This window comes from Octodon degus, unplaced genomic scaffold (assembly GCF_000260255.1).
Source record: "Octodon degus isolate 3935 unplaced genomic scaffold, OctDeg1.0 scaffold00007, whole genome shotgun sequence".
In the NCBI taxonomy this organism is placed as follows: Eukaryota; Metazoa; Chordata; class Mammalia; order Rodentia; family Octodontidae; genus Octodon; species Octodon degus.
Genome location: NW_004524583.1, coordinates 31,906,873 through 31,917,756, shown reverse-complemented (window position 1 = coordinate 31,917,756; position 10,884 = coordinate 31,906,873). Strand labels below are relative to the sequence as shown.

Genomic DNA, 10,884 nt, shown 5'->3' with positions numbered 1-10,884 from the left:
GGCTGGCTGGCATGTGGTGCTGGGGGATTGAACCGCGGTCCCCGATGCTTTGCCAAGCTTGTTCTAAGTAGGTGCTTTAGACCACTGAGCCATCTCTCCAGCCCCTGGTAAATCTCTTTGTCTGAAGTAACTAAAGTTTTATGCATGAAGGCTTAGAACCTTGCACAGTGTGCCCTAAACGTTGGCTGAAGCTGACGAGACGATGGGGCCGTCCTGAGAAGGACCTCCCATGCCAAAAGCAGACGCTGGGGCCTGCACCCGCTCCCAGGGCTGGAGCGGTCAGTGTGAGGGAAGTCTCCTAAGTGCTCGGCACTGTTACTTATCTAAATGGAGGGTGGTAACATGCTAAAACTTAGTGTTAAGCTGGAGTTTGCAACATTTGGTCTTACGTAAACATAGGCGTAAGAGTGTGTGTCATTGTTGGTATTGTGTCTCTTAAAAAGCTTTATAAACCTTTGCTTCCTACAGGGTGAGAGACTGAGCCATGCAGTAGGCTGTGCTTTTGCAGCCTGCCTAGAGCGTAAGCAGAAGCGGGAGAAAGAGTGCGGGGTGACTGCTACTTTTGATGCCAGTCGGACGACTTTCACAAGAGAAGGGTCATTCCGTGTCACGACTGCCACCGAGCAAGCAGAAAGAGAGGAGATCATGAAACAGATGCAGGAAGCCAAGAAAGGTACAACCGCCCTCTGCGCTGTGTGCCTGCTGCGCGCAGTTTCCCCAGCACATTAACATTTTAGAGCTGTCAGGGACATTTGCTCATGATCAAAGAGGCCCCTGGGCCTGCGAGTGCAGCTCGGCCTGGGCGCCTGCTTAGCACAGGTGAGGCCCTGCGTTCTAGCTCCAGCATCTTCCCTTCTCCCCGGAACAGGAAAGATCCCTTAGAGTAGGTAAAATCTTAGTAACAAAGCTGAAACTCTTACAAGAGTGCTTTCCTTTAGAATGACTGGCTTAGGGGCATGAGAGCAGAAATGCCTGTACAAACATCAGAGTTTGTAAAGCTGGGCTGGGCGCCCTTTTTTTTCCCTTTAGTTTATTGAGACACAGTCTTGCCACGTAGTCCAGGCTGGCTTGAAACTCACGGCAGTCTTCATGCCTCCGCTTCCCAAGTACTGGACTTACCGGCATCTGCCACTACACCCAGCTGATGAGGTACATTTTAACCTAATAGGGGGCCATTCAGACAGCTCAGCAGACTAACGCACCTGCTTGGGCAGACTCATGGACTGGGGTTCCATCCCCAGCGTGCCGCGCTGGCCCCTCCCCTGGGGCATGCTGAGGTGGTGGATAAGACAGGGCATGGTAGTGCGTGCCTGTAATCCCAGTTCTTGGGAGGTGAAAACAGGAGGATCAGTACTAGTCCAGTCTGTGTAGTGAGACCCTGTGGACCCTGTACTAAATCCGTTAAAAAAATAAAATAAAACTAATAGGACTTAGGGAATGTGCTTGTATTCTTGTATATAACGAGAGTTGGGGATGTGGCAACATCAGTGGCACAGCGCCTGCCTGGCAGGTGTGAGGTCATGAGCTCAAGTCCCAGTGCCAGGAAAGCAATAAATAAATAAATAACCATCTTGGGGCCGCGGAGATGGCTCAGTGGAATAAGCACTTCCCTGGCAAGCGCATGGACCTGAGTTCAATCCCCGGTTCCGCCAAAAAAAAAAAAGAAAGAAAGAATAAACAGATTGTTGAATTTTGCAAAAAATAAATAAATAATCATCTTGTATGTAACTAGGTTGAAGCCAAAACTAATAGATATTAACATAATTTTGTTAATTTTTTTTTATTTTGTCCTTAATAGCTGTTAGTTGTACTGACCTATTTGTGTACCTTATTGTTAATACTGATCCAGTATAATTCTTAAGACCTCCCAAAAAATACAGTATTTTTTGAAATGATTGGCGGTGTCAGAGGTATGACAGGCGCGGGACCCCGAACTGCTCTGGCTGCACTTGCCCTCCGGGCATAGGTGGCGCCCGCCTCGGCCTCTTGCACGTTCACTGCACTGCACCGAGCTGAGTGGGATCTATTTGCTTCTCATTTCTTAGAAGCATTTGTGCCGGCATAGCAAGTAATAAAACGCCTGCTGGCTGGGCGCGGCAGCACAAGACGGGAGGCTCGTGGGAGGCGGGAGCTGGAAACCGACGACCTCGCAAGATCCCCTGTCCACAGCAAGGCGTGCGGCTTCACTAGAAAACTCCCTGAATAGCTTTTTAGTGTACTGTAATATTTTTAGACTGAAGGCTGCATGTGTGTGGTGCTAGGCATCGAGGACCTCAAACATGCTAGGCATTATTGTCCCACTGAGCCACATGCCCACCTCTGCAAGGGTATTTGATACCACCAAGTAATACTGCTGTCGGCAGCATCTGACACAAAGGTTGAGTCCTAAGATCTACAAAGGATCACGAAGGCTGAGGCACAAGTGCCACAACCGCATTGGTACCCAGAGCCAGGCCTGGTGGCACACACCGGTGATCCCAGCACCCTGGCAGGCTGAGGCAGGAGGATCACAAGCTCAAGCCCAGCCTGGGCAACTTAGTGACTTAGCAGGCTCCTGTCAGGCAGGGCTGGGCTGTTGCTCCGTGCAAGGACCCACACACACAATTCACGCAAGAACAGCACCCACCTGGTACCCCCGGAAGCAGTCATACACTTAGGTTTAATCCAAGTTCCAATTTTCCTTCTGCATCTTTTTATTCAAATGAACCACAAGTGCATCTGTTTGTGATTTAAAGATTGTTGACACATGAAAAACACAGCCCTTTCTGACTGCCACTCTCAAAGCTACCTCTATGTAAACACTGGAAACAGTGAGTCAGCATTCTATAAAGGACTCACGTGAGCTCATGGGAACTGGGTTTTTAGAATCTTGCTGCAAGTCTTAACTTATAAATCACTGTGTGAGAATAAAGGATCTAATGTTTGAGTTGTGTGAGCAGCGGGGGTGCCACGCTCTGCTTGTCGCGTATCTGAAGACACTTTGGGTAGGAGATGAGTAGGTCAGGAGGTCTGTTGAGGTCCCCAGCTCTGTACATGCAGACACCGGGAAGTCATGCTAAGGTCTCCTCACTCTTGTCTTGAGCTGAAACAGATAAGCCAGCTGCTGGCGCGTCGCAGGCCTCCAGCAGTGCTGCCCCGGCCCCCGCCTCCCCCACTTCTCCCACTGCGGACGCCACTGCCGCCTCGGAGATGAACAACCCTCACGCCATTCCTCGCCGCCACGCACCGATTGAACAGCTCGCCCGCCAGGGCTCTTTCCGAGGATTTCCTGCCCTCAGCCAGAAGATGTCACCCTTTAAGCGCCAACTGTCCCTACGCATCAACGAGCTCCCTTCCACCATGCAGAGGAAGACCGACTTCCCCATTAAAAATGCAGGTAACAGCAGGTACCTGGCTGCCATGTGGCTCTGACACTAAGCAGCATCATTGCCTCCAGGCGTTTCTGAGGCTTGCTGGTGACTGCATCTTGTGTCATTTCTCATGCGAAAACACAAAGACCTGCGGGGACATGAGCCCCCAAGGTGCAGGGTGTGCATCATCAGTTTGCCTTCGACAGGGACTCTCTAGCCCCAGCCACGAGGTTTGTGGGTTTTCCTGCTGGAAATGCACTACGTCTCGCAGGTCTGTTCCAAGTTTCCGTTCTTACTCAGGCCCTTGGGACCAAGCAGGAGTTAATTTAAAAGGCTCGAGGCACACGTACAATCAAATAGCACCAGCAGCAGGTGCACCCGAGGCAGTGGGCGAGTGTTCACTGACCCTGGGGCTGCTGGCTCCGGAGGGAGGACACTCCTAAAGGGCCGCCTGCAGGAATCCCCGGTCCTGAGATCCTCATTGGAAGCCGCGACTTGTCCACATCCGTTCGCTACCTTCCGGCACTGCCACACAGTGGTGGCTCTGCTCAGCGCACCAGGACCTCTGTGCCCCTGTGCCCCGGAGCTGAAGGGTCAGATTTGGTCCGAACTTTTTGAGCCCTACTTAGTCCCTCTGAAATGTGGCACAGTGTTGCCATCACAGATTCTGAGGGTGCCATCTCAGCAGGCAGCCCCGACACCGTGCCAAGGCAGAGTTCAGCTCCTTTGACAGATGAAGCCAGGCATAGAGAGCAGTCGGACCAGTCAGTCACCAAGGCCCCTTCCAGCCTTCGGCACCTTTGAAATTTGAAACCAGGTATTGCAAGCACTTACTCTGTCTCCGTGTCCCTCTGGGGCAAGAGGTAGGGAAGCAAACTGTTCTCTTCACGGGGAGCTTCCGCACGTCAGCCTCCTCGGGGTCACAGACGCACCCTTGATTCCGTGTTAAGAGCGAGGGCTCCAGAGCCCTTCGCTTAGGTTCACTTTCTGTCACTGTTGATATACGTGGTCCTGGAGACTACAGAGACATGATTGATGACACATGATCGCAGAGCTAAGCACTCCACGTCCACGGGTGGCCTGGACTTTACCCCATTTTTCTGAAGTACTTAATGGCTCCGGAATTTAATTCAGACCTCAGCCATGGCAACTGGTTGAAATACAAGTGCAAATTTGGTCTTCCGAAAATACCTAGCTGGTTGAATATCTTGACACGAGAGAGAGGACACCAGTTCCTAACATTGTCACAAGAAAAAGGAAATAAAGAAATTTGGAGGTGTGTAAGGAGAAAAGACATATCTTAGAACATGAATTTTTGACATTTTATACTTTTCCGTGAGAAAACCCAGTGCAGTGGCAGTCAGTAAATTTGTGGAAGCCGTTTCTGTAGCACCAGCAGTCTTACCTGCCACAGAAAGCGAGCCTGAGACGCCCGCGGGCCGCAGCCTGCCGCGGGACTGCTCCGCGTCTCTGCTGGAACTGTCTTCTGCTTGCCTTACAGTGCCAGAGGTGGAAGGAGAAGCAGAGAGTATCAGTGCGCTGTGCTCCCAGATCACCAGCGCCTTCAGCACACCCTCTGAGGACCCCTTTTCATCCGCCCCGATGACCAAGCCAGTGACAGTGGTGCCACCACAGTCTCCTGCCTTCCAAGGTTGGTGCCCCGTCCCGCTGGTCACTGGGTGTCAGTCGGCACCCGCAGCTCCCCAAGAGCTGGGCAGACCCATCCCCATGTCTTAGAGTCCTTGTGCTTCGTTTCTCTCCGTTTCCTAAGCTGTTGGCTCCATCATCTTGCATGCACGCGCCTGTCTGTGGTCCCTCTGTAGGAGCTTCTGTAACCCCAGTGCACTGCCTGATTTGCACCTGACAGTTAAGGGTCAGAGTGTCAAGCCAGTCTTGGAGCAGCAGCAGTGATCCCGATTAATTGAGGCATTATGCTTCGCTTGCACAGTGGCGCTCAGCCAGGTAGCTTTGCTCCCTCAGGGAAAGTGTGGCATCCGAAGGGAGACACTGGGGGAGGGGTGTTGTGCCGGCCACTCTGTAGAGACCAGAGGGCCTAGCCAGGCCTCCTCCAGGCTCAGGGCCAGTGAAGTCATTAGGCCCCGAGTATCAACAGGGCCTGGTTGAGAAGCTGGGACATACATAGTCCCTGTCCTATCACAGGTTCGTAAAGAAAAGGCTCCTTTTGGCTTTCTGGATCATCTTGTGTAACAAATGTCCTAAAATTTACTTTTGCCATTGAAGACTTACAACAAATTATTTTGTCAGAGATGTTGAATTAATAGTTGGCATTGACTCAGGTGACAAAGAATGTAACTTAAATTGAAGACTTCTGATCTGAGTTCCGAGGTTTGCCCTTCATTTTTTTTAAAAAAGCTTAGAGGAAGCTGTGCCCTGGACAGTGCCCCACTCCCTTGGAGGACCTGCTGCACGCCTCACCTCCAGGGAGTCCATGTCCCCTCTGCTGCCCTGTCCTCCCCTTCCCCCCTCCCTCCTCCAAGCCTTTATGTGCTTTTCATGTCACCAGGTAGCCATTTCCTCTCATGTAACAGATATTTATAATACTCATGATAATGGGCGTGGGCACAGCTAAGCACCTAACAGTGCCCGGGCTTAGCAGATGGAGTCACACATCATGCCTGCGCTGCCCTTCAGGCAGCCCCAGTCTGCAGGGAGATCAGCTTTAGACGGGACCTGGGAAGGTGCTGCCACCGCCATGAGCAGGGCTACCCCTTCCTGAGCAGGGAGTTTTGTGTTACGCAGCAGGAGGAGATACAAGTCTGTACCTATGAAGCAGGGGAGGGGAATGAAGAATGGAAGCCGATACAGATTTCCATTCTGCTGTTCACCTGGTGCCCAGCACATAAGGAAATATATTTAGCCATCATCGTTATTGCTATAGTTTATTAGAGTAAAGGGAACAGGGCTAGGAGGTTTTAATAGAGATAAGGAAACATAGTAGGCACTTTGTGTTATTGTGAACATTGCAAGTGGAAAAATTTTTCAAAAGCAATGAAAGTATAAGCTAATTAAGCAAATGAAAATATTAAGTTTGATTTCTCATCTTTTATATGGAAATACACAATATAGTAGTTTGCCTTAGTTATGGTTTCACTTTCCCAGGTATCAGTTACTCATAGTCCACTGCCATCTTAAGATGTTAGAGAAAAGAATGTTAAATAGAAAATTCCAGAAATAAATAATGCATACATTTAAGTAATTTGTAGAATAATGCATTGGGTTTTTTTTATGTATTTAGTACAGGGTCTCACTACACAGATCAGACTTGTAGTGATCCTCCTGTGTTCAGCCACCCAAGAGCTGAGATTATAGGCGTGCGCCACCACACCCAGCCTCGGTTGCCGACTCAGTGTACCCTGGGGGCAGCGCGGCGCCGCATACCTGGGATTGAACCCCAGTCCCTGTGTCTGCCGAAGTAGGCACTTTAATCCTACTATCTGGCCAGCCTTGGTCATTCTGGTTTTTCGTTATTAATTCCAGTGGGCTAATTTATAAATTGTAGTTTATGGTAGGTATATATAGGGCTTGGTTCTCCGTAAGATTTCACTTATCTGCAGAATGCCTGAGAACTTCTTCCAGTGCTCTTCCTGTGTGAGTCCTACAGGGCTTTGGGGAGAATTAAATGAGGTGATGCCCATAAAATGCTGTTCACATGGTGCCCAGCACATAAGGAAATATATTTAGCCATCATCATTATTGCTATAGTTTGCCTTTTGGAAGAGTATAGAAGAAAGCAATGCCCCATCTACTTCATTAAGCCAAAGGCTAAGTTGTAGCTGGAATAGGTAGATTTTTTTTTTTCTGCTTATAAAAGCAGTTCTATTCAACATAACTTGAAAATTGTTGTAGGCTTCATTTCCCCTCTTCCTGGGCGCATATTTTTCCAGAACAGTCATTTGGCTTTATCACTACAATCATTGCAGTTATAGCCTCTGAACCCTTCTTTGCCAGAAGGTCTGTGGGCCCACTGCAAGACAGCATGGTCACCCCACCGTCACTCTTCTCTCTTCTCTCCCCTGTGCTGCACATCGGCCTGACTGAGCCAGCTCTGAGCTCGCTCATGCATCTTGCGTGAATTAGCTCCACTGATGTTGTCTGCTCCGTTGTAGCTAATGGCACTGCCTCAGCCTTCCACGTGCTTGCTGCTAAGCCAGCCCATGCTGCTCTAGCACCCGTAGCAGTGCCTGTGCGTGAGACCAACCCTTGGGCCCAGGCCCCTGATGCTGCTAACAAGAAAGCTGCAGCCACACATTCGGGTAAGGTGGCCGCAGATGGTGGAGGATTCTGGGATCAGATGAGTGACCCTGGTTCTAAAAACAGCCAGTTACTGGAGTGGGAACTAGAGAAGAATCCTTTTTAGGAAACATACGTTCCCTTCTAGACAGGATGGTAAAGGAGGGGAACAAAAAAATACTAGCTTGATAGATCTTAAAACTATGGACCTGAGCCGTCATACAGCTTTTTATGAACTAGATTCCTGAGCCCTGCCCCCAGGGAATCCATCCCTGAATTTGGCAGTGGACAAACAGGCCTGAAGGAAGTGGGAACTTTGCCTCCCGCAAGAGGCAAACTTCCCACTTTTGTATTTACTAGTTCTTGAGGCCAGGGAGATAGCTCAATAGAATAAGCGCTTGCCTGGTACGAGGGCCTGAGTTCAATCCCTGGTTCTGCCGAAAAATAAACAAATTGAGCGCTTCCCTGCATTTACTAGTTCTTCTGTAACTGTAAGAGAAAAAATGTTGTCCAGCAGTAAGCATCATTCACCAGAAAGGTGTATCGTATGACTAGAAACCAGACAGGGCCCAGACGTGTGGCCATGTGCTGTTTGTGCCATGTTAGACTGAAGATGAATCCCTGAGTGCTGTGGAGCATGTGTGAGCTGGCTCCTACACTGTGGATGAGCCACGGGAACGAGGAGGGCTGTCCCATGTGAGCCAGCTGCCTTAGTTCAGTGCATTTATTTGAGGCACATTAAATAGCTCCTGAACCTGGCCACAAGAGCAGCACGGTCTGATGGGCTGGTTGTCCTGAAAAATCTCAGCTGGTAGTACAGTACTTGCTTCTCACCTATCAAGGCCACAGAACAGCCCCTTAGGAGGACTTGTTCCTTGTTCCAAGGAAAGATCCTTATTAGGATCATTGAAATAACTAAGGCTTTGAGGGGAGGGGAAGGAAGAGACCACCTAACGCCTTCTCTCCATCTTGCTGGTTCCAGGCACTGAGTGGGGCCTGTCCTCTCCAGACCTCCAGACTGGCCATAGACGCACTCCCTCAGAGGCTGACCGCTGGCTAGAAGAAGTGTCCAAGAGCGTCCGGGCCCCGCAGCCCCAGGCCTCTGCTGCCCCTCTGCAGCCGGTCCTGCAGCCACCGCCTCCTGCGGCTGTCTCCCAGGCGGTGCCACCTTTCCAAGGGAGTGTGTTCCTTGCCTCACAGCCCGTGCCTGTGGGCGTGGTCCCACCTCTGCAGCCAGCCTTTGTCCCTGCCCAGTCCTACCCTGTGGCCAATGGGATGCCTTACCCGGCCCCTAATGTGCCTGTGGTGGGCATCACCCCCTCGCAGATGGTCGCCAATGTGTTTGGCACTGCAGGCCACTCTCAGGTCACTCTCCCCCACCCATCACCCAGCCTTGTCCACCAGCAGCCCTCCCCTCAGTGTGAGACAGTCAGTGCTGCTGCCCAGCCCTTCCTGAGGCCTCCAGCCCCACACCTCAACGGGTCTGCGGCCTTCAATGGTGTGGCCGACCGCAGGCTGGCCTCAGGAGACCGGCGTCCAGAGCTGCCTGCAGGTGCCTGCCCGGTAGACGCCTTCGAGGCCCAGTGGGCAGCCTTGGAAAGCAAATCCAAGCAGCGTGCGAACCCCTCCCCTACCAACCCCTTCTCCAGTGACCTGCAGAAGACGTTTGAAATTGAACTTTAAGCAATCTCTCTAGCTTATGTGTCTTGTCTGTACTTAGGTGAAGGCAGGGGGTGGAGGTCAAAGGTGACTTTGTCTTCCCGCTCAGTACACTTTCCACTAGTCCCAGAGGTCCCAAGGAACAAGGCCAGGCAGAGTGCTTTCATGGGGTGACTTTTGAAACAAGGGGGGGCAAGCTGTTCCTAGCAAATGCTGTCTTACAGCCACGCCAAGAAGTCAGAAAATATTGCCCACGCGCCCCGTCCCCTCTCACCCTCGGACAGATGTCTGGCAGCAGAGACAGAAGTGTCGGAACAGGAATCTATTCAAAGCACATTTACTGGAATATAAAAGGCACTGGGAGCAGAACTCCCTTTATCCTGAGGCCATTCACTGGCTCCTCCAGGACCGGCCTTCACACTGGAGAGGCCAGAGCTCAGGCTGGGCGCAGCCAGCAGGGCTGCTTCCAGGCGTAAAGGGGAGCTTCCATTTTGAGTAACAGAATAAATATATATATATATATATATATACATATATATATATCAAAAGCCAAAATCTTTATTTTTATGCATTTAGAATATTTTAAATAGTTCTCAATATTAAAAAGTTGTAAGTAATCTTGCCAAAAAAAAAGGTTATTTGTAAGAAATTGTAAATAAGATTGATCATTGATGCCTACTGAAGTAAAACGGGGCAGGCGCTGCGGCGCAGTCCCTGGCTCGCTCACTGTCCTCCTGGGTAGCGCATGCACCAGCAATCGTGCTGATGACAGACAGTCTCTAGGTCGTAGTTTTAAATTTAAAAATGAAAGCAGTATTGTCCAGGTTTTAAACCTTTGATGAAATTCTAATGTCATTTTAACGGAATCAATCTATGCTCTATAGAGACTATTATCTTTTCTATATCATTGGAATCTCCTTTTAATCCTTTAACACTAAGGTGACAGTGACATCTCCACAGGGTGGAACGCAGGTTACCCTGTGGCTCTGTAGTTGGCTCCTGTCCTCTGTGCCGTTCCCACGGTCTGCAGATCGCGGACCCGTTTGCTAGCTGTGTGTGCGCCCGCCACCCTCTGGGTGAGAAGTCCCATTGCCAGTTGCAGCCACTTGACCTCGGGTTACAGGAGATCCCATCTCATTTTTACTTTTGAACGTTGGCCTTACAATCAAATGTAAGTTATATATATATATATATATATTTGTACTGATGAGAATTTATAATCTGCTTTAACAAAAATAAATGTTCATGCTAGACGCTTTCGTCCACGCAGGGCTGCTCTTTCTTCTTGAGTTTAAAGTCTCACTCTGTCTCCTCTGCTATCACGAACTGCTGGTTTAGTGGCTAGGAAATCTTTGTGACTGTTATGTCCCTAAAATTCAGCTGAAGAGGAGGTTTGCTCAAGCGTGGCCCGGACGCAGCGGTGGCGTCTCATCGCCCCGCGGCTGGAGTGCTGGACTCCAAGACCCAGCCCTGCAGAGCAGGCGTGTGGCCAGTGCGTGTGACCAGTTCAGTCGGACGTCTTAGGTCTGAGAGCAGGGGCGGCAGAGCTTGGGTTGTGTGCAGCGTGCGAACAGCGTCATCTCGCTGGGAAGTCCGGGAAGGCAGCTCTTTCCAGTTGCCACTA

The 10,884-nt window shown here is 50.3% G+C and overlaps 1 protein-coding gene across 10 annotated transcripts in view; it reads left to right on the top strand.

The window, feature by feature from the left end:
• Numb (NUMB, endocytic adaptor protein) overlaps positions 1-10,513 on the top strand; it is a 181,099-nt gene extending 170,586 nt beyond the window's left edge. For 7 of the 10 annotated variants that reach the window (XM_023703417.1, XM_023703429.1, XM_023703410.1 and 4 more), the window contains 5 exons: positions 469-673; positions 3,083-3,376; positions 4,852-5,001; positions 7,478-7,624; positions 8,584-10,513. In XM_023703417.1, the coding sequence (XP_023559185.1) occupies positions 469-673; positions 3,083-3,376; positions 4,852-5,001; positions 7,478-7,624; positions 8,584-9,284 (1,497 nt within the window). In that variant the 3' untranslated portion in view covers positions 9,285-10,513. The remainder of the gene's footprint in view (positions 1-468; positions 674-3,082; positions 3,377-4,851; positions 5,002-7,477; positions 7,625-8,583) is intronic. The other 3 variants (XM_023703432.1, XM_023703430.1, XM_023703427.1) reach the window with 2 other exon arrangements.
• The last annotated feature ends 371 nt before the right edge of the window (positions 10,514-10,884 follow it).